The sequence below is a fragment of the Gobius niger genome (assembly GCF_951799975.1).
Source record: "Gobius niger genome assembly, chromosome: 15".
NCBI classification, from domain to species: Eukaryota; Metazoa; Chordata; class Actinopteri; order Gobiiformes; family Gobiidae; genus Gobius; species Gobius niger.
In genome coordinates, this window is record NC_136866.1 from 5,205,888 (window position 1) to 5,232,926 (window position 27,039).

Consider the following 27,039-nt stretch of genomic DNA (forward strand, 5'->3'; position numbering starts at 1 on the left):
TGTGAAAGCATCCAGTAAAACAATGTGGAACACAGAAACCACAAATGCAGAAAAAGGCAAAAAAAACACAGCTGTACTGAGAGAGAGGGAAGTTGCTGCTTGTTTACATGTCGCCATGATGGGTTTGTCTTTTTTTTTCCCCCCCACGAGGTACAGTTGTGGAACCTATTTCCATATGCAAATAAGGCTTAATTTAGAGCAAACTCACTTACATTTGTCACCCTTTGCCTTATGACAGTAACATCTCCAGGTTTTCCTCCAAACGGGTTTTTCTCACACCATTTTTCCGCGCGCGCGACATGTGTGAAGTCCCGTCACTGGCACGAGGTGGGGGGGTGGGTGGGTGGGAGTGTCCACGAGAGCGTGAGCACGGAGAGGGGGCGGGCTCGCGGGCTCCGGAGGGGGCGGGGTGGGCTGTCCTGGTGCTGAATGAACAGCTCCCCCCTTTGCACCTTAAAATCCCCTGCTCCGTCCGCGCGCAGCGTCAGAGAGCAGGCGCTGCGCCCACGATGACCCAGCCGAGCTCCCCGGCCTCCAGACTGCTCAGCCCCGGGAGACACGCTCTGCGGCCGGCGCCATGAAGCGGCAAAACGTGCGCACCCTCGCCCTGATCGTGTGCACCTTCACCTACCTGATCGTGGGCGCGGCGATCTTCGACGCGCTGGAGTCCCACCAGGAGAAGGGCCAGCGGAAAGAGTTGGCGGCGAAGAAGCGGGATCTGCTGACCTCGTTTAACTTGACCACGGAGGACTTTGACAAGCTGGAGAAAGTGGTGCTGCTCCTCAAGCCGCACAAAGCCGGGTTCCAGTGGCAGTTCGCGGGCTCCTTTTACTTCGCCATCACCGTCATCACCACCATAGGTAAGGACTTTCATTTTCTACTTGCCAAAGTTAACTTACTTTTTCTCTCATGATAAACCGCAAAAACAAAGGGGGAATTGTACTTTTGCTTTACTCTAAACTACTTTAATGTATTGTAGCCTCTTTATTATATTTAAAGGACTCATTAACTTCATTGTGTGTTCTATAAATTACCATATCGTCCACATTTAATATAGTAGGGAATTTCTGAAGGGGACAAAACGTATCTTTGTATCCAAGCTCACACTCTTGCACCATATCCTACTACAGACCAGGGGCGGACTGGCCATATGTCCATTCTGGAAGGGCACAGAAGGGCCACTGGCTCTAGGGCCACCGGTCCCGCCTTAACCGAGCTTTACCCAAATCTAAAAGCTAAAAAGAAAAGCATCAAAATGGCGAGAAAAAGGGGATGAAAAGAAAACAAAAATGTGCCGGAAAAGCAATTAAAAAAAAGTGACAAAAAAAAATGTGATGAAAAGTCAACAAATACATGACAACAGAGCAACAAAAAAGCCACAAAAGCACGACAAAAAATTATAGAAAAAATGTGACAAAAACACGACAAAAAGCCACAAAAAAAGTCATGAAAAAACAACAAAAATATGACAAAAAATGCGGCGACTTGACAAAAAGCTACCATCGCTTTTGTCGGTCTCAGCTTTCAAATGAGGCGTTACACTGTTGCTCTCCAGTCGGGGAGCTTTTAGATTTGGGTAAAGCCGAACTGGAGAAAATGCGCTCCGTTAAGGCGGGTGGTAAGTGTCACATTTACGCTAATTTGGGCCAGGCTGGTCAGAGTCCAGGGCTGCTACAGACAGTCTCAATGAGTCGAGCGTTTGTGTCCAACAGGTGTCTCCTGCAGCTGCTCTTTATGGCATCATGTCTATAAACCCACCGCCTCCGTGTGTGGCTTGTGCGGCTCTGAGATTGAACAAGTGTCATAAAGAAGCTGCTGATAATGAGATGAGCTTACACAAGTTTAACATACTCTGGTTACAACAGAGGCAGGTGGCGCAGGATCAACAAAAGGGGACACTGGGCTACTTGTCTGTAATCTAGGCCAAATGACAGAATTGTAGATTTCTCACACATCTTTGAAGAAAACTCTTATTTTGTTCCCTTTATATAATTTATTAGGTTCTGATATTGCATTCTTACCATCACCCAAAACTCAAAATCAACATCATGGTGTAAACCTGTGTTTTATCGCAATGTTCAGCTCATCATCAGACAGTCCTGGGGTTAAACTCTACCCGAGAGACATTGCTTTGCCTTAGTTCACTGATAACTCATCTTTTACTCCAAAGATTTATATTTCCAAAAGAGAGCGCTCACTCTCCCCCCTCTCTCTCTCTCTCTCTCGTTCTCCCTGTGGCTCCTCCACTCACTGCACTCGAACTACACACAAGCCTCAAGGAAAACATCTGATCTGGACTCTCTCTTTTGCTATTGGCTGTTTTTTGGAATATCATCGGCTTTTCAGTGTGCAGAGATTGACGTCTTGCGTTGGAACAGATTTCAGCTCTGTTGTTGCTGGATGATTTAGTTGTTCGAAGCCTTTACACCTGGGACAATTGTGTGCAGTAAAATCACATCTGTTATGGACGTTGGTGGTTTATAGAACAAGCTTAGATTGCTAATCAAAGTTAATTACTGTAGATGGCTGTTTTCAAACTGTGGTGTGCTTACTTACCTTGGTTGGCACAGCTGTTGCACAGACGTCAGTTTTGATTTATTTTAATCTAAAGAAATAGGCCACCATTTTTTAATTCGGAGATGTGTTCTTACCTGAGCTGAGATGAGTTGATGCGTACCTGTCTGGTCTTTACGTGTGCGCTCAGTCAGGCAAAAACACCAAACATGTTGTTAGCATTTAGCCTCTCCTCCTCTCCTATGGGGCCAAACGGGGGTGAAGTTCGAAGCGACCAAGCTCTTCCACGTTTCCCCGATTTAAATATGGTTACGTGAGCGGTTACACGATCCAAGTGTAGTCACACAAAATTAAAAATGTTGATTTTCTAAGCTGGTGAAATGGGGGAATATACAGTGCCTCTCGAAGGTATTCATACACCTTGAACTTTTGCACATTTTGTCATGTTTACAACCCTAAACATGAAGATTTTATATTGATTTTTTTACTGAACGTTCACACACAAGTAACCGACAACTGTGAAGTGAAAGCTAAATGATACATGATTCTCTGAGGGCCTAAAAGAACAGCTGAAATTATACTGAGAGTAGATTACACACAGGTGGCTTCTATTTAACCGTTAGGCTGAGGAGTGAACATTCTGGAGTCATTAGGAATGTTATAAAGGCAATTTAATGCACTCAGAAAATGCTGTATGAATACTTATGCACGCCACACTTTTCACTTTTCTATTTTTTTGAAAAATAACACAATCATGTATCATTTTGCTTTCACTTCACAGTTGTCTGTTACTTGTGTGTGAACGTTCAGTAAAAAAATCCAAATAAAATCTTTATGTTTAGGGTTGTAAACATGACAAAATGTGCAAAAGTTCAAGGTGTATGAATACTTTCGAGAGGCACTGTATTGTAAGGCGCAATAATACCTTAGGAGCACTTCAATGCCCGCGCAGTAAAGTCGAAGTGCTCCTAATGTTGATGTTTTTGCATGACTGAGCGCACACGTAAAGACCAGACATCTACGGATCAACTCGTCTAAGCTCAGGTAAGAACATATCTCCATAGACAACAACGGTGGCCGATTCCTTTAAATACATACATATTATTTTGTCCAGCTCTGGCTCGGGCTGAACAAATAATCACACACAATCTAAAATTGCTATTTGAATGGTTGCGCTTTGCAAACAGCAAAAAATAACTCCAAACATGATCAACTCTGTTAGTTTCACCAGGACACAGTGAAGAGAGTGGAATCAATTTCAGCTCGGGCTGCACAATATATCGCCTGTTACTTTTATTTCAATAGTTTCAAAAAGCCGCAATGTGTCATAACATTTCTGTGGTCTTTAATCTGAGATTTCTATTCGCACCGCCTGAAACAAAACCAAAAAATACAGCTACAATATGCTGACAAGCACCATTTTAGTTAACCTTGTTTTTCTCAAGATATCTTTTCTTCTTCTGTTGACTTATTTTTCAAAATAGAAAGGAATAGTCTGTGTTGAAATGGTTTGGTGATGCATTGCAATAGTTTTGCATCATTCAAGAAGAGTTTTCAGCTTTTACAATATTCATATTGAGCACCCCTAAGGTGAACCTATGCGATAACTGAACTGTTATACCTCTCCGTGCCCTTGACAGTTGACAGCTCTGACCTGCGGATGTAACTCGATCTGACCAGGCCTGTAAGAACCAAAAACCCAACCCTGCACTGTAACTGTGAGCTCGAGGATGATTCAAACCTGGATAGGCGCATGTTAAACTTTAATGACTACACCAGAGCTCCACTGTTCCACTGGCCCTGAAGCAACAGGCAGCACCCTGTACGTGCAGAGACCAGGAAGAGAAGGACGGAGCCAAAACAAAGCAAGAAGAGACTGACCTTGGAAAGAAAAGTAAAGACGTAAAACAAACCGAAAATACATCAAATACTGGCAAGGCAAGTCTTTAAAGCAATTTAGTGTGTCACAGTGAATCAATCCATAAAACATCAATATAATCATTAATGAATAAAAGCGAGTTAAGGCCCGTCTCACATCTACTGGAAGTCTGTTCCAGATTTTAGCAGCATAAAACTGAAACATAGCCTAGTCACTGTGTCGTCCTCGCTCTGGGCACCAGCAGGAAACAACGCCCTGAGCTTCTCAGAGCTCGACATGGTTCCTAAGGTTCTTACGGACCAAGAACAGACTTGTACATAAGCAGAGCTGATTAAAAGTACTGGGTATATGTACTGGGTTGTATGTCCTGGTTCTAATCAGGACTCAGTGGGTAGAGTTCAGGATGTACAGCGGCTGTCGCATTATTTATGTGGCATTGTTGTCATTTTGTCAACTTTAGAGGTTTGGGCCACTCGCAAACATGTTCTGAAATGCAAGTGATTCCTATATTAGATTGGCAGTAATACGTCTCCTCGTGTGTTTGAAAATGCCTTCAGAAGAAAAAACAATACTTAAAAAAGTGCTTTTGACCGGTATTGTACTTTAAAATTGATCTGAATTATGTAATGTACACTGCATGTTGTTATTTTAATCTAATCTGATCGCAATCGCAATACTCAGACATCAGAACAACAACTAGATATTTCTTTACAAAGTCACTCAGGGCCAACTTGGTGTATATTGTAAATAATCAAAAAATCCCGAGTAGAACCACGCACAGTCCAAAGGCTAACAGTAGGTTCACCCCATTACACAACATTCTCATTCAAACAATATATGCTGTGGCACATACAGCATTTGCATATAGAAAGGCCTCTCATAAATGCATTCAGGATTTTCTCCATTTGATAGCGTTAAATATTGGATTTGAATTATTTGGTTTGTCAGCAGCTTAGAAGCGCCAGTGATGCAATATACAGTACAGGGCGACACATCGGAAAAACAGCCATTTCCATACATTATAACACAGTATTCATAATAATATTTTTTATCATTTGATGTACAATTTTAGATATTTCAGGGTTAGCTTTGACCAGGATTTAAACAGCACTAAACAGGGACAAACACACTTGATTTATTGAAGTAAAGCTGGAAGAATCAGAAAATAGTTGTGGTGGTTTTTACATTTTGCAATATAATTTTGCACAAACAACAATAAATCCTGTCTCTGTGAGTTGTTATTCTAATACATGGAGTAAGTTATCTGAGATAGTAAGTTGAACCTCTACAAACTTGTCCCGAGTGTACAAACTTTGCACATGTGGTTCTGATTCTTAATTCTCAAACATAAATCCAATAACTTCTGAGATTCTGAAATCCTTATTTGGGCCCAGAGAGGGAGCGAGACCAAAGAGAAAGACGCTGAGTATCCTCCGCAACCTCCTCACACCAATTTGTTTTAGACACTTTGTTGATTTTCATTGCTCATTTTCAAAGTCCTCCACTGTAATTCCTTGCATCTCTCAGCTCTATAAATGCATAATCCACCTCTCTGAATACAAATGTACTCAGAGGCAGCTTCAGACTGCATTAAGTTATGATGAAAACCTTGTTCCTTATTGCATTAGGAGCATCTGCACACTCCCTCCTCTGCTTCCCTTGTTCTTTGTGTCACCTTCCATGCACACTATAGCGCGGCGGCCTGGCCAGCCTCAGAACATGTGCACTTAATCTTTATGAGGAGGAAAACTATGAATAAATTATCGTATCATTGCTCTATTATCATCGCTGACACAAGTTTAGCTGCGGTGAATCCATTTCCAGCTCTGAATTATTAACATTGATGACTTGCATTGGTACAACAGTATAATTCATTAGACCCAGAGGTACTTGGTGAAATGTTGAGAACAACTTTCACTTAATTCAATGGGGCTTTAAAACCTGGCACTCGAGTATTAATTAGAGATGCTTTGGACCTCTATGCAAACATTATTCTAGGGCCGCACAATCGCCCAATCGTTGTCAATCGAAGAAGCCACGATGAAAACTTGTAAAATCACTGAGGTCTTCCATCTGACTTTGGCGGCACGGTAGCGCAGCGGTTAGTGCTCTCGCTTCACAGCTAGAAGGTCCGGGTTCGATTCCCACCTTTCTGTGTGGAGTTTGCATGTTCTCCCCGTGTCTGCGTAGGTTTCCTCCGGGTACTCCGGTTTCCCCTACCACTAAAAACTTGCATAATAGGCCAGGATGAATGATGTGTGTGAGTGAATGTATGGTGGTGGTCAGAGGGTCCGTTGGCGCAGACGTGTGTAGTCGCGAAAGCGCCTCTGACAGTCTCCCCCAGGGGAAACCGAAGCTACAAACGTAGTTTACCACCACCACCGAGTGTGGAGTGAATGTACAATTGTCTCATGTAAAGCGCTTTGTGACTACATGTCTGTGAAAGGCGCTATATAAATAAAGATCTTCTTCTTCTTCTTCTTCTGACTGACATTTACACATGTTTTGCAATCACAAAAAAGACCCAAACAAAAATGTACGGTATATTAAAATACACAAACGTTAATCCAACATAATTTTCCTAATTTAGTTTTAGCCTTATGACCATAGAGATACAGACGGCTACCTTTAAAGGAATAGGCCACCGTTTTTACATACTGAGATATGTTCTTACCTTAGCTTTGACGAGTTCTTTAGGACCTGTCTGGTCTTCACCGTCGGCAGCGGAAACCTTCCAAACAATTGATCCTGGAGCATCGTAGAAACCACTGTGATGGAAAGTAAAGGCGCCATGTTGCCAACTATACAGCCACTGGGTAACTACAAGGTCAAATACACACAAATATGAACTTCTTTTTCCACATAAAAAGTTGCATAATGCACCTATAAAGGAATAGGCCACCGTTTTTACAAACTGAGATATGTTCTTACCTTAGCTTTGACGAGTTCTTTAGGACCTGTCTGATCTTCCCCCGTGCCTTCAGTCACGTAAACACGCAGATGGCGTTAGCATTTAGCCTCTCCCTCTCGCCTCTATAGCTCCAAAACCGGTTAAGATAGAAGCTACCAAGCTCTTCCATGTTTTCCCTATTTAAATATGGTTACGTGAAGTGTTCCACTACAAAGTATAATTACACAAAATTAAACAATGTGGCTTTTCTAAGCGGATAAAAGGGGGGGACTATATTGTAAGGCGTAATAATACCAGGAGTAATTTGGCATCCGCACAGTAAAGTGAAGATTACTGCGCGGATTTCAAACAACTCCTTTCACTCTTTTTTGCCATTTTCTGGTGGATTCTGGTGGATATATCACACACAAATAAAGTCTAAATATGGTCCATGTGGATGTTTGATCACAGCAGTTTGTTCAGTAGAAGTGAAAAAACAGCAGTCGTAGCAAGCGTTAGCATGTAGCATGATGCAAACATTCTCTGTTATTTATGTATTTATGGGGTGCTGAGCCACTTTTCTACTTTGTATCTTTATTGTGCAGAAAACCATTCATAATTCAGCGTTTGTTATAAGTTTGGAGTAATTATAGAAAGTTTTGTTTTCCCCCTCAACTGCTTCAAACATGACCACAAATGAGCAATTCCAGAGATGCCGTCTGACATTTGATGAAAAAAGAAATTGTTGACAATTTCTCTTTACATTTCAAGGAGGATGCAGTGAAATGGTTTAGTAAATGTTGCGTTATCAAGGCAATATTGACATTTTATCTTGTTATCTGCCCCTAAATGTAACTGTTTTTGTGCATAAAATGTGTCCTGTCTAATAATGCTCAGGGTGTTTTGTGTTCGCTGCGGCTGGTGGCGGTTCACTTTACACTGTAATTGAATTGGTGTGATCTGATCCATCTGTGTACAGTTGAGATAAGGGAACACTGCCCGCTGAATATACAGAGGTTATTGCATAAGTAACTGTGTTGTGCCCAGAGTGTTCGTTTGACATAGACCTACCTGGAGAAGTTGCTCCTTCAGGCGGCTTTGAGTGATCTTGTTTGATTTGGTTGTGTCCTCTTCTACAGCTGAGGTGCTCTAATGATATGTATCTCCTGGATTTTGTTGCATAATAGCTGGAGCCTGTTGACAATTTTAAAGTCCATAAATCATTATTAGACTAGGTTCAAGGTGTGAATATAACGACGCTGACAATTTTTCAGCATGCCATTAACTAAAAGTAAAAGCTAGCATCCACTGTTATCATTTCTTCTACTGCCTGCAGAGGGCGCTTCAGGCCAAATGGAGAAAACAGCCCAGATTCTCACTCATCATTACTGTCTTTTACATACATAGGCATTATTTCAAATCATAAAATATAAAAGAATAATGCTGAGGTAGACAAAAAACACGATTGCATGAAAGAATATGTTTGTACCACTTCAATACTGAGATATAGAACATAATCTGTTAGTAAATAGCTTCTTACGCACAACATTGCGTAGCCAGTGAAGAAAATGTGATTTTTTTTTCCATTTGTTTTGATGAGTTAAATGGATGTGTATTGATCCCTGACTGAGTTTAATACAAAGTGGCAGCTCCTCCTTAGACACAGAGCAGGAGAAACAAGATCGATGTTATTATGTAAGCACTGTTTACGCATGTTAAGAGTGGACAGAGAGTGGATGAAAATTGATTTGAAAATGAGGTGTGTTTTTATCAGGAGATGGTTCTTTCTTTCTGTGAGACGATTGAAATGCCAAAATAATAATCAAGGCAAGACACTGTGGGTGGAAAATAAGTTTCAATATGTTTCAGTTTTGATCTTTTCTGTGTTGAAAACAATCTAACTGATCTGTTGGTTGATGAACATGAGAATGAATACAATATGTTTTTAGTGGGAATTTTGACATCTTATTTTGATATGTCTTTTAGTGGCTAAAATGTTAAAGGAACAGGCCACCGTTTTTCCCTACTGTGATATGTTCTTACCTGAGCTTAGACGAGTTGATGCATACCTGACTGATCTTTGTGCCCATGGAAGAGCTTGGTTGCGTCTAACTTTACCCCGTTTGGAGCTATAAGAATGCATTGGGAGATGCTAAATGCTAACAACATCTCTGATCTTTTTGAGTGACTGAGGGCACACAGTTCTTCCCTACTGTGATATGTTCTTACCTGAGCTTAGACGAGTTGATACGTACCTGACTGGTCTTTGCGCGTGCCCATGGAAGAGCGTGGTAGCTTCCAACTTCACCCCCGTTTGGAGCTATAGGAATATGCTGGGAGAGGCTTTGCTTGTTTTACGTGACTGAGGGCACGCACAAAGACCAGACAGGTACGCATCAACTTGTCTAAGCTCAGGCAAGAACATATCTCAGTATGTAAAAATGGTGGCCTGTTAGTTTAAGTGTCTATTGGTGCTATATTTTATGAAGAAAAAAGTGTTGCATCAATGTCAGAAACTTACATTTTGATGAAATTACCTTTAAAGTGGTAACTTACCATTTCAATTTATGGATAAACTGAAAATAATAAAACGGTGTCCCCTTAAAAACTCAACCTCCAGTTGTCACACTGGTCTCCATAAGTTAATACAGATTTTCTTCAGATCCTCATACTGTAGTAGCAGCAGGAGCGTCCCACACTGCAGACACTCAACCAAAAAGTGCATTTCTCTCCTTCTCCCCTCATTGGATGAAGACTGTTTAAGTTTACTATACATATACATTTTGTATATTTGAACTGTACATGTTGATGCCTGTTATGAAAACAAACAGTGACTCAGCAATAGTGAAATGTGATCTCCGCAGAGATCAGGCCTCAACTATTTTAAATATTTACAAGCACATGGAATTGTCAAAAGTATGAGAAGAGACTGCGGAGTCAGGTTTACCCGAGACGGATCTGAGAAAGTTTGATATTGCTTTCTGTTCACATAGCTCTCTGTGTATTTGTATACTACTGTACACGAGTGGAAAGTTGAGTGGGTGCAGAGACCCCTAAACAGAACGCGAGTCATGTTTGTGATTGTTATTAGACTTCATCTTTCACTGCCGCCCGTTGGACTTGAACCAAGTCAAACAGTGCACAGTAGTGAGAGCTTGTTCAGTGCTGCAGTCAGTCCCACGCAGCACACAGTGCTCTGAAGACTTTATGCTTTTGTTTTATGTTCATGATGTAAACTTCACAGCTTTGTGTTGATGTTTTAAGGGTAAATGAGCAAAATAAGTGTTCTGTCAGTTAGACAACATAGTACCTACAGATGTGTTCATAATAATGATAATGGCTCACACTTGTATTGTGCTTTACAAGGCTGTAGTATTGTAATTATTAATTCACACCATACTTTGTGGTGGAAAGCTACCATTGTAGCCACAGCTGCTCTGGGGTACACTGACCAAAGCAGGCAACCAGTCTGTGCCATCAGCCCCTCCAACCACCACCAATCACTACATTCATTCTCGCCTATTGTACATGTTTTCAGAGGTGGGGGAAACCGGGGGAACCCAGGAGGAAACCTACGCGACACAGGGAGAACATGCAAACTCCACATAGAAAGCTCCGTCTAAGTGGGAATCGAACCTGGGACTTTCTAGCTGTGAAGCATGAGCTCCACCAACCTGCCATGTTGAAAATTAACAGGTTCAATTTCAGCAGTCTACGCGGCCTCAAGTTGTGTGGAGTCTCCAGCCCGGTGAGATGGGCCCCTTTAGATAGGCCACAAACTTGATGAGTCGACTAAAACCACTAAATGCAGCTAACTGAACTATAACTTCAAAATCACAACAAATGTCAACAACGATTATAGAAATCATAATTTTACTCTGCACAGCTTTGGTGATCTCTTTCTTAGGGTTCACACGTCACTGTGAGTGTTAAAATTCACCTGTCACTCTTTGTCCAATAGAAGTGTGTCGACCAAACGTGCACAGAATGTCGACCACATGTAGTGATAGTTTATTTGATATGAACATAAACATAAAACAATAAGACCAGAAAGGTCTATGAATCTTATTTTGACCAGATGAAATTAAACTCACACACAATGATGCATGTTGTGGCTCATTGTTTGAGATATGAGGATAGTCATCTCCTAAATAGGAGATTTGTTATGCTCAAGTTGCTCACAGGGTAAATAAGGTTGTAAATCATAAAACTTCCTTAGAATTTCCAACTTTGAGGGGAAACATGAGCTCATTTCTCTCAATGAGACACTGCCCATAATCCTAATATGCCATTCAGTTATTGAGTCATGGCTCTGTCACCACAGAGCTTTTAGTGGCCGCTTTAATCCTTTCACTAGAAATGTCAGATGAAGTGTACACTCAGCAAGGTCTTTCATGTCGAAAATCAAAACAAAACACCTTACTAGATATATGGAGTGGTCCACGTGAAGGGGGTGCAGCGAAGCCTGTCTTCTGAATAAATAATCCTGCGAGTGTCATGCTGCTCCTCTCCACTGACCTGAAAAGGAAAGGTATTAGGACAGAACAGACATGGCTTCTATCACCCTGTGTTTCTGTGAGGCTCAATGGAAAAAGTTTAGGAACGATACAGCTCCTAAATATTTATGAGCATCAACAGAAAGAGAGACCTTTGGTCTGTGCGCTGAGGTAACCATGTGCACCTTTGAAAAAGTGCATTCTGTCTTCTCTGTTATGACTGTTTTGACATTGCTTTTTGTTACACATACGTTTGTTTACCTGCTTGACTAGGTAACTACTTGTTTCTTTTGTCAGAAGCATGAAGTGTCATTCGCTAAGCTGCTTACATTTGTCAGTCAGTCAGGGGGGCTTGCGGCCCCTACAGACTGATGCTTTCTCCAAGACGGCCTCTTCATTTCATTTATTTATTTCATGCAAATAATGAAGAAGAACAAAACAGAAAGGATCCATAATAATAATAACTTATACACTGATGCTTGAATGGAGTGGGGAGCTTAAATACACCTTATCTCAGGAGTGAGATAAGATGTATTTAAGCTCCATCGTCCCAGTTCATCAATGTCGGTGCTTGTTTCCTGTTCTCGATGGCTTCTCTGAGCCAGAGATGGTAGTCGTTGCTTTCGGCACAGGATCACCAAAGGTAACAAGTACCTCTTCACCATTGTGTGATGCTTCTGATACAGCCCACATGAATTAGCTGTAATTTGCCAAGCAGGTAAACACACAAACTGTCTGTGTTGAAAAAGTACAAACTATTATATCTGTACATTCTTGTTATAAGCACGATTAATACTAGTGCCACTTACATTTAATAATCATACATTTTAGGACAAATGTCATTCTTGCACCATTTCTGCAATTAGTCAAATGACTCTGATACAGTATTTGTGAAATACCTTTTAATAGATAAAGACACAGTGTTTTGACTCAAATGTTAATGCAAAGTCTATGTCAGGTGAAACAAGCACACTGTGTCCATGAAGTAGAAGATCCAATGTGATCAACATCCTAAGTCATCCTTACAGTTTATTGTTTTAAACTGCTTGGGAAGTTAGTGCAGTTGGCTGCGACTGACTGAGCTGGCACCTCCGCTGCTTATAGTCTGAGAGCAATATTAACATTACTGTGGTTGTTAAAGTGATACATGAGCCATTATGGAATCGGATCAACCAGTTTTATTACTAACACTACAATAGACAGTGTAAGGGTCACTACATGACAAATTAACTACTTTTTTTCTTCATCCGTATCTTTGTCCACACGTTAACCGTTAACGTTTGAAAAAGTTTACTTACACAGGTCAAATAGCTATTATTTTTTTTCCAACAAAGCAGTTGAAATCTGACTTGTGTTGGGGTGAACTCAAATAGAGACTTCAGCTCAGTCAAATGATTTTGCATTTCCTTTTGTTTTCTAATTTGTTTCATCACCTGCTTAATCTCTGTCCCGAGCCGACCCACAATGCACCGGGACACTAATGATAATAGCAATATGTAATCGTGATCGGCGTTTACGCCAGAGGGCAGTAATTTGACCAGCATTTTAATATCTTACACAAAGGTATGGAGATTGACTTGGACCTATTTTAGGCTGCGTATATCCCTGTGGACACCTGCCAAACGTAGGTGAGTATTGTTTTTTTATGGTCAGAGGACATTTGAAATCATTGATCACATGATTCACTGTGAGTCATGGGTTTGAACAGTGCTCTGGCACAGAACTGGTTCATAATGTTGTGGATTATGGAGAGATGTGGGAGACAGGTGCAGGAATTATTGCTTGTGTTTCATAATGTTCTCCTGAGTTTGGTCAATAAGCATAAAATTACATTTAGGGGACAACAGGGGATCAAAATAATGCATTAATCACATGATTAGGACTGGAGACCAAAATAAATACGTATTTTTCTATTCATGACAATACAAATATCCAGGGGCACTACCCCATTAAGGGTTTAAACAAAATTATAATTAGAAATTCAACGCTTTGATATTCAGAATTCTGGTAAATTTGCATGCAGTTTTGTGCTGAGGCTGAACAATATATCACTGAATTATTGACGTTGCAGTGTTAGGTGACACATATGTTATCCATATCACAAGACGTGACAACAATGCACAAAATAATGCACGGAGAGCTTCCGTCTGACTAGATTTACACACTGTATTCAGAGACAACAGAAAACCAAACACGGTGTCTTCAAAATCGAATATATCACAATTCATATCATACTGCGTAACCTGAGTTTGTGCTTTTTAACGCAGTTTATTTGTATTTTTTCCACATTTGGTGATAATATAAGTAAAAAAAGCAAATAAATAATAATAATAAATAAATAAATAAATAAATAAATAAATACATAAATACATAAATAAATAATAATAATAATAATAATAATAATAATAATAATAATAATAATAATAATAATAATAATAATAATAATAATAATAATAATAATGCATAGTCTTATCTATATATATCACCATACTCAGTGATGGTACACTATGTATGTAGCCACAGCTGCCCTGGGGTAGACTGACGGAAGTGTGGCTACCAGTTTGCGCCATTGGCCCCTCCGACCACCACCAACCACTCACTCACTCACTCACTCACTCACTCACTCACTCACTCACTCACTCACTCACTCACTCACTCACTCACTCACTCACTCACTCACTCACTCACTCACCCACCCACTACATTCACTACATTCACCCAGGCTTCAGGAACAGTCTCCCATCCAAGTACCAACAAGGACCTTCCTGCTTAGCTTCTTAGATCTGACGGGATCGGGCAGAGCAAAGGAGGTAAAGCCTGTAATTTAACCTCAACCCCCACCTGAACCGAGTTTGGCATTACCCAAATCTAAAAGCTTCTTGAAGAAAGCGTCAAAATAGCGATAAAACTGAGGGTGAAAACCCAACGACAATGCTAGCGACAACGCATCAGTAAAGTTAAAATGAGTTGTGTGGGTCTTAGCTTTCAAATGAGGTGTCATACTGGCCTATATTTTGTGAGTCTGTAAGCTCCAGTCGAGAAGCTTTTAAATTTGGGTAAAGCGGGAAAAAATGGACTCAGTTAAGGCGGAGGGCTAGAGGTTAAGTTGTCATTGACCCCCAAAATACTGCAGCCTTCTTGAGTCCCAAATCCCCTGATGACCCTCTGCAAAGTTCTCATGTGCTACAACCAAAGATTGAGAATCCATGCAAATGTTGTCACCGGTTAAGGTTACCCCTCCTCATGGGCTCATGTCTCACAGTGGGGGGCGCTGCTTGTGTCATGGCCTGACATTTATTTGGACCACAGTCTCACCCTGTCCTGTCTACAGAGGTTAGTCCTGGAGCAGAGCATCTGATATGACAACCTCCACCCCACGCATCTGCAGCCGAAATGGACATGAATCATAATAACTGTCCCCCTCTCCCCCCTTGAACGGGGATTTTCTTCATTGTTCTGTTCGCACTGTCTGGATTCGAGCTAAACCGTTCTGAAATATGGCCTGAAGTCGTCCAGGTTGCCGTCTGCACAACACCAAAGAAGGATCAAGAAGGAATCAAGGTTTACAATTCAATGGGCTGTATGTACAAGAAAACACGTAAGAAGAAGAAACTACGCCTCGTCATTGCTCCTCTGATATCATAGAGGTTGTGCCAAAGCAAGCGCAAGAAACAAATAAGGGGCTGGGGTTGTTGAGGTGAAGGAGCAGACTGCAGACAGAACATATGGTCCTCCCTCGAGGCTCAGGTCTCCTCATCATCTGTGATCCGACAAAAAACAGGAGCAATGGGGGATTTACATATTTGGCTTTAGCAGTAAATAGGTGAGGTCATGTAACGTCGATTCCTCTCGTCGGTTATTGGATCTGCTCATTTACTCAGCTGCCAGCTTTGGTCTCGTGAATCACATGAAATTCAATACCTTTTGAACATGTACACAGGCTAGAATGGCCTTGTGCCAACAGGTTGCGTGTCAGTGTCCTGGGCCGAGTGGGATAAAGGCTTGGAGTTTCAGTAGGAAAAATGCAACAATAAAAAAAAAGTACTTCATTTATTAAGATTTCACCTTATAGTTGTTTATTACTGAACTGAAACATCGGACACTACTTCTGAAACCGTGAACTGCCGCTGCTACTATTGCCTGGCATATGTTGCTGTTATCCAACTCTGTATCTGACTGTGCTGTGCTTTTCCGAACTGTTTTCTGTTTTACAGTAAACCGATCCGTGTTGTGTGTGCCAAAGAGAGGAGATGCCCTGAACAGTACATCTCTGATCAGGACACATCTGTCCCGTTGTAGAATACGGGTCAGGTAACACAGGAGAGGGGACTGGGCCAAGAAAGTGTCCCAAGTAAAAGTAATTAATTTAATTTCTATTCATTTAATTAGTGTTTGTAGTTTGACGCTTGCTTGATTGCTGATTGCAGACTGCAGTACAGGCGAGACATTTCTAGTACTGGCCATTATTAGCTCTTAGCTCTTGTTTTTTGTAGCCCATGGACAGGTGCCTATATATATATATATATATATATATATATATATATATATATATATATATATATATATATACATGCACAATATATGTTTTGAGAACATGCCTCATGAAGTCCTTTTACAACCCGATTTTGCTTCTTTTTTTTTACTATGCGGCTCCCAGTCAAGACATGTAAAATTATGCCGTCAGACTGGGCCACTGCTGCTGCTATTTTTACCAGGAGCATTCATCTGGACATGCCTCGTCAGCTGAGACCCAAACGACCAGAAATCACGACAACAGAATAAAACAAGGGCGTTCAATGACACTCAAAAAATCTCTTGCACGCTTTGGTTTACAAACTTTATGTATTTATTTATGTAAAGAAAAAGACAGTACACAGCTAAGATAATGAATCATGAAGAGGAAGCTTCTGCTTTAGCTACAAGGGGAGCTAATATCCATCTTCAGTCTTGGAATATTTTAAAAATGTGGCAGACGCTTCAATTGAACCATTTAGTAAATAACAAAATAACGCAATAGCAATAATAAAAAGTGTTATATAGAATGATTCCCTTCCCTTGTGATAATCCGGCTTACGATATCTTACTGAATCAGTGTAGAAAAACGACACCTTATTATACATTTCCTATTTATGGATTTAAGTGATGAACTATTAAGACTAGTGCCATAGTAACATTTTGATGTATATCTTTTAAAGGTCATGTGACTCAAAGTCATGTACAGTATAACTGGGATCTTTTTGCCTCTCAAGAATGATGTACATTACAGTTCCCTTCTAGGGCCAGAACTGCCTTCATGAAATAATACATAATTTTATGGGTCCCTGAAGCTCTACTAGGTGAGACCCAATGCTCAGTTTTCAAATGTATTGACTACACATCCTTCTTAAACACAGTATTGTTTTGTTTTTTAAATGCATTTAATGGCACTTTAAGGTTAATGATGAGAAAAATCCCAGGTTAGTGTTTTGCTTTTCTGTCTCAGATTGAATGCACGTACATTGAATGTAGTTGACAGTGTGTGTTTTTTTTCGTTCACACTTCATTTAGATCATGGATTTATTTATTTTGTTTCTTTCCTTTTCGATTTGCATGCATGTTTTTCTCAATTATGTAATGCAGCAGTGTAAGGAAAGGTCAAAGCAAAGCGGAAAAAAACTCTACCGCGGCCAAAATGTTGAAACTGCTTAGTGTCAATCTAGAAAGAAAAAGCAACGTCAGGCATAAACTGAGATTTAGTCTTTTGGCGTTGATGATGTTTTAAAAGCGGAAGTTAAAATGTTTAGTGCGTGGTTACCAAATTAATTCAGGAGCTCGAGCTATGAAACATTGATGAAACCATCGACATTCAGAACCACATTACATAACCTTTTTGCAATAGAAATCTGTTTTCTCTCGAGAGGTGTTCTGGCCCCACTGGGAGGTGCAGGTACCTTGGGAAATGAGTCCACTGGAGAATGATACAAACACCAAAATGCTTCTCCATTTTGTGCTGTATTATACAACCAAAGCTATTGCATAAAATAACCCGATTTGAACATCTATTGTAACGCTTATATATCCTTTGTGGTAGATTTGGGGCCCTAATACTGTAATACAGGCCAATGCAAATGGCAAAGTATGCTCTTTTTCAGCTTTCACCCGCTATTCAGCACCTTTCTTGATAAATGAGCCCCTTTTTTAAATCCCAGTATTTCATTACATTATGTTGACTTTTCCCTCCTCTTCTTTCTGATCTCTCACATTGAGCAGATAACCTGGTGTACGTGCACTTGAAACAGATCCGTTTGTTATCCGAGTTGACCTGCCTCACTGCTACATTAGCAATGACTACAAATTTAACTCTTCCTCTCCACTCCATTAAGGTTTAAAACTGGAGATTAACCCACTGCGAATGAGACCAATTTAAACATGAATAGGAGCCTCACCATCACCCCCCGTTAAACTTGCACTTCCTGTTGTAAGTCACCCTCCTCTGCTCTTGTCACTGTATGGGCAGTACATGTTCAAAGCACTTCTCAGTATCCCCCTGTATCTGCCCCATAATAACTCAAGCCCAACTGGTTTCGGAGATCTCTCATTGCCTCAAATGCATATCCCTCTGACCTAATGGAAAACTATGGCCTGCCAAGGTCTTCGCTCACATCCCCTAAAAAGGATCCAGAGCAGCTTTGGAAATACTACTCACTGATAGATGTTTGAAGAGGGACAAAAACATGACAGAGGGAGTTTGGACACAGGATGAAAGAAGTCATGGGGGAGTGTGGATTGTAGGAGTCTAATGATGATCAACAGGTGGGCCACTCCGAGACCCCATTGCTGATGTTTTTACACGAGCCAAATGCAGCATTGCAATGACTATTACATGAATTTTCCGTTGACTTTATTTTTCCATTTTCCATTGGCTTTATTTTTCCAGCAACAAGACTAAACAATGACTAAACTTGAATGTTTTTACAGGCTGCTTGTTTATATCATTATAAGGGCAGAAGTTTTGTTGCCAATAATCAGCAATCATGAGGTCCGATCAATCGAAACAGCTGAATCTTCAACGTTTTAGGCCAAACCAAGTCACTTCCTCGACTTTGCTGTTGACTGAAAGTCCAGAAGATGTATCCACGAACAGTAACGCGGAATGATGGAGAAGTTGAAAATCATCAGGCAGTCTCAGCCCAAATGAATGCCTTAATGAAGAAATGTAATTGTGGTGGTGAGCAATGAACTTCATACACCTAAGAGAGAAAAAGCAACTACCAAAACGGTGGTGGAGTGGGTTGAATTCACATAACTATCTGATGTCTGGGTGCTGGTATCCTGCCCTGCATGTGTTTGAGATCTCCTGATCTGGAATGACCTGTCTGGGCAGGGGAGTGTGGTCCCAGCTGTACCCAGATGAAAGCACTTGCTCTGAGCACACAAAGAGCGGGAGCAGGGGGTAACCGAGTTAGACTGGACCAGGCGAGGGCTGCCTCACACCATGGTTTACTGTGAGGACTATGTCTCTGTCAATTCTCTTTGTTCTCTTTTTGCCCTGTCACTGTCCTCAAATCATATTTGGACTGAGAGAGATTGTTATATAATCTACAGCTGCCTCCTAGTAATGCAAAAATGTTGATTTGATCACTTTCTAATTGTTTTTAGTTTGTGAGGTTAAAGGTGGCCAACAGCAAAGATACTTGGCAGAACGGTCAAGCTTCCAGGCCTAAATTCTATCTCCGTATCAGGGTACCTGAACCTTTATTTTGTGTTTTTGGTTCCATACCTTTTGACGGTGTCCAGTGGACATAGGGCCCGATCTTGTGCTTCTACTTTTACTGTGATGTCTTCCTGACCCAACCCTGGCGCATTAAGTGGCCTGGACATTGGCTGGACAAAGACCTATGGCCAATGGTGATGTGACGTAGAACAACCTTTTTCATCAGCCAGACTCTTGGGAAGGGAGAGGGGAGTCGAGTTGAACACGTGCTTTTGTTTGGATCGTGTTAACACAGTTACAGCCATGTGCAGACCCACACCACTGCGGGACCAGCTATACATTTCTTTCTCTCGGGACTCCAGACACGGACAGTGTTTAATAATGATGCATTAGTCTTATATAGCTCTTTTCCAGTCCAAAGTCGCTTTACGTTTTCGTGCCTTATGCATTCACACCATACTCGGTGAGCTGCGCTAGGGGTATATTGATGGAAGCGAGGCTGCCAATCTGTGCCATCGGCCCGTCCGACCACCACCAACCATTCACTCTCACACTATGTTCACCCAGGCTTCCTGGTGTTCCCAAACGGTCTCCCATCAAACTAGCAACCAGGCCCTACTCTGCAAGATGACCGTCTTGTTAGGAAAAATGCTGTCCTTGCGCCAGATCGGGCCCCATGTATGACAGAAGAGGATGCAGAGGACCAGAGCTGTCTCTTGCTTTAAGTGTTGGCTCTGGCCTCTCAAATTAGATTTGTCTCTGCCCCAATCAAACTGTAAAAGTCAGTATCTGCCCAATATGCCCAAGTATGCTTGCCCAAACTGAGCTGACTAAAATGGGGCTTGCAGAACATAAAGTGAAATGGAAGCAGGTGGTTGTTTGCTTACACGGGATAATTCTATCTCTACTTTTTTCCCTTATTCCTGAATGGGCCTCCAGGTCGTGATCCATCATTCCCTTTCAAAACATTTACACAAAACATCACATAACGCTTGTATTTACTAATCCTTGTGCACTCATTGACTTCGCACACTGTATTTCTACTGGCCGAATGTCCATTAGGAACTCTCACAGCAGCTGTCATGTTGGACTGAGCTCATGGCTCTATAGGCAGCAGAGATGATTCGTCCCATGGTGTGTTTAAGTGCTTCGGTAAACATCAGGAGGTCGTGCGGAGTTTGTGGTGTCTGCTGTAAATGGGTGCTGCGTTGAGAGTCCGCACTCGAGACACGGCTGAAGTGTGGGAAATGTTTGGATTTTACAGTCACGTGTCACTGGCTCTTTCCATAAAGGAGAGTATCATTTTAACATTTGAATGAATAATGAGTGTTCAGCGACAGAAAACTCGGACTCCACATTTGTTGAACTCACCTATTTTTGAGGAATCATGAACGCAACACGTCTACAGTTTTTTATGCCTGGTTTTGCATGTCATCTGCTATAAATTGTTTTCATTCTATTTTTGTCACACATCCCTGTTCAATAATCACGCAGTAAGTGCTTACTGATTGCAACAACAATGTAGCCCGCAGGCAAGAGCAAAGCAGAATGAAAAAAAGGCATTCATTAAATCTTAGGCCTTGAAATCCCTGTTGTCATCTTGTGTCGCCGTGAGGAGGATTTGTGTGTTTTAGTCAATTCCAAGGGATGCTCGGGGACTGCTTTACAAACAATTCACCTCCTTGAACCCGAACATCGTCACCGAAATCCAGTCAGTCTACGTCAACAAGCATAGCCTACTACTATCACGCATCTGGTGATCAAAGGAGATTTGCCTGGAAAGGACACTGACCTTCTCATGTTTATTTACTCCTTTCACTCCCTTGTCCTGCAATTTCAACTGCGATATGGGTTCACGTCATTTGGGGTCGCTCGGCTCCGGACACCTGTATTTAGATGAATAGACATGTCCGTATATGGTTGCACATGGAGAGAGGGAAAAATTTGGGAACGATGGGGTGTGTTTACTGACCTCTGCGGCACTCAAAGTTATGTCCCGGGACAGTCTACTTCACTTACTCAGCTTAAAAACACGGCACTTGGCTTTCGCGTCAAATCACACTGAGATTAAAGTGTGGCCTAACATTAATGATGTTGATCTTTTGGAGACTAATCCGTGTTAAAATATTGGGTCTTCGTGTGCTTGCGTGTCTCTGTCAAGGGCAACCAGGGAGAGAACGTACAGTCAGCGTGACACAACCTGCAGACTTTCATTGCAAACCCTGATCCCAATGTAGTACTGTGCATTTTTTTGAATACATATATTACTGTACTTGCTCCGACAAAACGATTATGCCAACTGGACGATTACATAACACCGTTTCAACATGAGGCCATTGCATCCAGATGTAAAGGCCAAGTTACTTGATTTGAATTTTTAATACACTCTGTTATTTTCCCCAAATTAGGTGTGTGCGCTGCATTTGCACTATTGTGACATTACAGACACTAGGAAGTTTCAGTGCCTGTGTCCCGTCCCCCCCCCCCCCCTCCACCCCTCTGTGTCCTTTGGGTGTGTGTTGGGCATTGTTGAACTAAAGCGTGTGGCTGAGCCCTGTCTCCAGGCCGTTCTGTCTGAAGACATTATCAGCCAGTGTTCAGTCAGAGAGAGAGACCAAGAGAGAGAGCGGGCGACCAGTTTGTTGAAGCCTAGTTCTGCAATGGGGACACAGACATGGGAAAGGATGCTTGTAGTCTTTCATATTGTATTGCTTTGAGGCTTTGAAATGCTTCTTGTAAGAAAAAGTATTTAGGTTTGCAGAAAATAAAACACTAGGATTGGGCGTCAACTTCTAGTAGCAGCATTTAGCAGAGATAGTTAGCAGCACAGCTATTAGCAACACTGCTAACAAATACATATTAATAGTTATTAACCTCGTAACCCCCGCCTGAGCCGAGCACATTGTCTCTAGTTCGGCTTTAACCAAATCTAAAAGGTTTCTTGAAACATAGCGACAAAAAACGAGGATGAAAACGCAGCAAAAAAGTAACAAAAACATAACATAGAAAACACGGCACGCAATGTGACAAAGTTCTGAACACTTGTGTAGGTCTTAGCTTTCAAATGAGGCGTCGCTCTGACTTTCCAGTCGAGTTTTAGAAGAATCTGAAAGCTTCCTGAAAAAAATCCTAAATGAGGATGAAAACACAGCCAAAAGAAGCATCAAAAGAGTGGCAAAAAAGTGGCAAAATTGCAACAAAACATGCAACGAAAAAAAGTGATGACAAACGCAGGGAAAGAGGCGACAAAAATGAGACGAAAACGAGGAAAATGCAACAAAAGAGTGACAAAAAAAGTGACGAAAATGTGGAAAAAAGGGCAATAGAGTGACAAAAATGTGTGACAAAAGCACACAATCGAAAACATTTCTAAAAAGTGACAACTATCTACACCTAACCCCTTTAAAGGTGATGTAATTTTGTATAATATGCCGTTTTTTATATTATTTTTATTCATCATGCAGTTAAAGCGTATGCAACAGTTCATAATTACATTTGGACTCTGGAGTGAATTGTCCTCCCGGCTGTATCACTTGTCGTTAAAAATATAACTTAATCGGTTTTGTAAGAGTATAGCCCTGATGATAAGATCGTGTTCCTTTAACGACTGTTTTTACAGGGGGCCGTGATCATCTCAAATGGCTGTAATATTGGAGACGAGAAAGCTGATGAATAGATTGTGCTCCCGTTGCTTTAGCTCAGGACAAACTGCACCGATCAATGTAAATGTGCTGGAGGTAACGGGGGAGACAGGGGAGAGAGAGGAGTCTTTGATGTGTTCCTGACTCAAATAATTATTCTAATGAGCCCTTCATTCAACAAGGACTGCTCGTGCATGCAGTACAAACAGATGGATAAATAGACAATATTTACAATCCTGAAGTTTGAGCGACCGCTACATCACCATAGTGCCATGATAACAGCAGGCTAACGGACACGAGGTGCTGAGTTTGTCACCTGTCCCTGTCCTTTCGTATTCGTCCAAACCGTAATGACCAAGCCGGTTGCCCACACGTCCGTCCCATCGATGTGCTGAGGGGCTGACAGAAACACTGACACGTCACGCTCACACCTGCACAATGTCCACTCAGGGCTTTTTTCATGTTACATAAGAGAGTACTGCCTTTTATGATGAGGAGGACGACCGGGACTGCTTTTTTGTGAGAGAATATATTCAGGACATATTCAAACAAAAAACGTGTAGGTTTACAAAACTTTTAAGGATTCCGATTTTTTTATTTTTTATTCCCCCCCCTAAGGTCACACTGCCTTTGCCTTTCTCAGAATCGTCCATAATTCAAAGCTGTTTCCATTTTAGTCCATTGCTGACATTTTAATTGCGTTGTGGCTTTTTATGGAGCAGTTCCGTAATGGACTTGACGTAATATGAATTCAAATAAGGTCCTTCAGAAAGGCAGTAGTTTTCTATTTATACACAATGGCAGGAGGCACATTTTGGACAACAATATTACTCATATGTGCTATGGAGAAAAGGCCAGTTATAATTGTACAGACTTCATATTCTTCATATTATACATAAAGAAGAAGTTATGTCTATTTTAGGCCTTCAAAGTAATGGACGGACTAACCTAATTTGGCAGAGGGCAGACTGTAGACAGACGCTTCAAACACACAGGTCATGGTGACAATAATTCCTAGATTCAATCATCTCCTGCAGTAATCACATTGGGGCGACTGGATGTACGCGTGCGTATATGCTGTTGTTATAATGAGATAGCATCTTTGACAGAAACAGGTTGGAGGTAGATTGGAAGATAATGGCGTCACGCGAGAGGGGCAGTATCTTGTGGGATCGTGTTGGGACTGGGGCGTCATGAGGGCACGATTTAAACTACCGAGTAGTTTAAATCGGGATAATAAGTCAGGAGAAACGAAAGGAGTGGTGGGAAAGAGACGGCAAGGTGCAAAGAACTGAAGATGATCCACTATCTTTGTTTGTGACTAGGAAAAAAAAGCATATGACAGGAAGAGCTCGTGGGAGATGTTTTGGAAGATTGAGATTTGGTAGTATTTTAGAATACGGCCCGGTAGGTCCGTGGTACTTACAGGAACAATAACTAGTAATTAGGTGGTACATCTATGGTACTTATTGTGGTAATTCAAGGAAATTCCTAGGTAGTAAAAGGTGATACTTTTAGATACATTCAGAGGTAATTTCTAGAAATTATTTATGATTTAGTTAGGATTGTATGACTATAACACAACATACAGGAAACATGCCAATTCTCACTATATATCACTGAGTGTCTAGCACTTACCAGTAAAAGTAACCAGTAACTACCACTTTAGGTAATTTCAATTCTCAGTACCCATTACTTACCAGTACATATGTAGTACGTAACATTGTCATTACATAGAAACTACCACTTTAAGTATTACTACTGAAGTTCACTATGAAGTACCACTGTAATTACCTAGGACTTACCAGTAAAAGTAACCAGTAACTACCACTTTAGGTAATTTCAATTCTCAGTACCCATTACTTACCAGTACATATGTAGTACTTAACATTGTCATTACATAGAAACTACCACTTTAAGCATTACTACTGAAGTTCACTATGACGTACCACTGTAATTACCTAGGACTTACCAGTAAAAGTAACCAGTAACTACCACTTTAGGTAATTTCAATTCTCAGTACCCATTACTTACCAGTACATATGTAGTACTTAACATTGTCATTACATAGAAACTACCACTTTAAGTATTACTACTGAAGGTCACTATGAAGTACCACTGTAATTACCTAAACGTACCACTGCAAGTACCTGGTAATTACCCATAGAAGTACCAGGGATGTACCACAGTAACCACCTAGGAGTTCCCGGACTGTATTCTAAAGCACCAGGGGAGACATGCACATGGTCCGGGATGAGCTTTCTTTCCTTCTTCCGTACATGTGAGAAGAAAAAAAAAAAAATTACTGCTTATACAGAACAAAACATTTGACAAACCATGTTACGTCATATTTTAATCCAGACTCCAGACATGTGTATTCTGATATAAGCCACCGCACGAGGACGTAACGCTGCCACTGTTCCAATCTGTCCAGGACAATCAGGTGCAAATGCTATCGTCATGTCGATCTACTCCACAGAGATGGAGATGTCACTAAATTATTCACTGCCATACAAGCACTGCTGCCTTCCACCACACCTCTCCAGTACACTCAAATTACATATAGACTTAGCATAATAAAGTGTGTGTTGTTTTGTTTGTCCTTCAAGGGTCTCTGAGTACTGTATGTGGCTTGGGAGCCGTATCGTAGGCTTTGTAACCCAACTTCCAGCTTTAAAACATAGCCTACATTTGTTTTTCCCCACAACTTTAGTTGACTGTGAGTCCCCTCCGGCATCTGGTTGCAGAGTTGCCAAATGATGCAATGTTGAAATATCATAGAGGCAAAGACAAAGCACAAAATTCATCCCCAGTGCAATGTATGTGTCTGCTGACCTTTCTGCGTCCTCTCTCCTGCAGCTCCTTCTGTCCAGACTGTCTCGCTCTGGGACATTTAATAAACTAGTTCCACCCCACTAACAATGTCCTCTCCTCTGTCTCTGTCCCGCAGGTTATGGCCACGCCGCGCCCAGCACCGACAGCGGAAAGACCTTTTGCATGCTCTACGCTCTCCTGGGAATCCCTCTCACGCTGGTTATGTTCCAGAGCGTGGGCGAACGGATCAACACTTTAGTCCGCTACCTCCTGCGGCGCTTCAAGAAGTGCCTGGGGATGCGGCGCACCGAAGTCTCCATGATCAACATGGTCACGTTCGGATTCGTGTCGTGCACGAGCACACTGTGTCTGGGAGCGCTGGCCTTCTCTCATTTCGAAGGGTGGACTTTTTTCCACGCCTACTACTACTGTTTCATAACGCTGACCACGATCGGATTTGGGGACTACGTGGCGCTGCAAAACGAGCAGGCCTTGCAGACGAAGCCCGAGTACGTGGCCTTTAGCTTCATCTACATTTTGACCGGACTCGCCGTGATCGGGGCCTTCCTCAACTTGGCCGTGTTGCGCTTCATGACCATGAACGCCGAGGACGAGAAGCGGGACGCCGAGCAGAGGGCGCTGCTGGCTCACAACGGGCAAGCGGGACACATGCACTGCCCGATGGACCCCGGGTCGCCGCTGTCCACGCCCTCCGGATGCGGCGGCGTCAGCGGGGTCACCGCGAGCGGGGCGGCCAGTCGCGGCCTTCGAAACGTGTACGCCGAAGTCCTGCATTTCCAGTCGATGTGCTCGTGTCTTTGGTATAAAAGCAGAGAGAAACTGCAGTACTCGATCCCCATGATCATCCCCAGAGACCTCTCCAATTCGGACATAGAACAAGGCGACGGCTATTCCAACACGCTACACTCAAACGGATGCGTGTGCAGTCTGCAAAGGCATTCGGCGATTAGCTCAGTGTCTACTGGTCTGCAGAGTATAAACACCTACAGAAGACTCAATAAAAGACGGAGCTCGATTTGAAGACGTATTGTCGATGTAGCTTTAGCGTTGTGAATAATGAGTGCAATTTGTCCACACTGAGAAACTTTGGG

At 41.8% G+C, this 27,039-nt stretch overlaps 1 protein-coding gene across 1 annotated transcript; it reads left to right on the forward strand.

Moving 5' to 3' along the window:
- Positions 1 to 493: 493 nt before the first annotated feature.
- Positions 494 to 27,039, forward strand: kcnk3a (potassium channel, subfamily K, member 3a). Its single transcript, XM_079571834.1, has 2 exons — positions 494 to 860; positions 26,064 to 27,039. Exons 1-2 carry the CDS (start codon positions 578 to 580, stop codon positions 26,966 to 26,968), a joined length of 1,188 nt encoding a protein of 395 aa, XP_079427960.1. The 5' UTR covers positions 494 to 577; the 3' UTR covers positions 26,969 to 27,039.

What these genes read in the sequence shown, in the direction of transcription:
- kcnk3a (XM_079571834.1), top strand. Translation starts at nt 578, where the DNA reads ATGAAGCGGCAAAACGTGCGCACCCTCGCCCTGATCGTGTGCACCTTC. An exon ending in CACCGTCATCACCACCATAG is followed by an intron (nt 861 to 26,063) that starts GTAAGGACTTTC and finishes TCTGTCCCGCAG; the next exon opens with GTTATGGCCACGCCGCGCCC.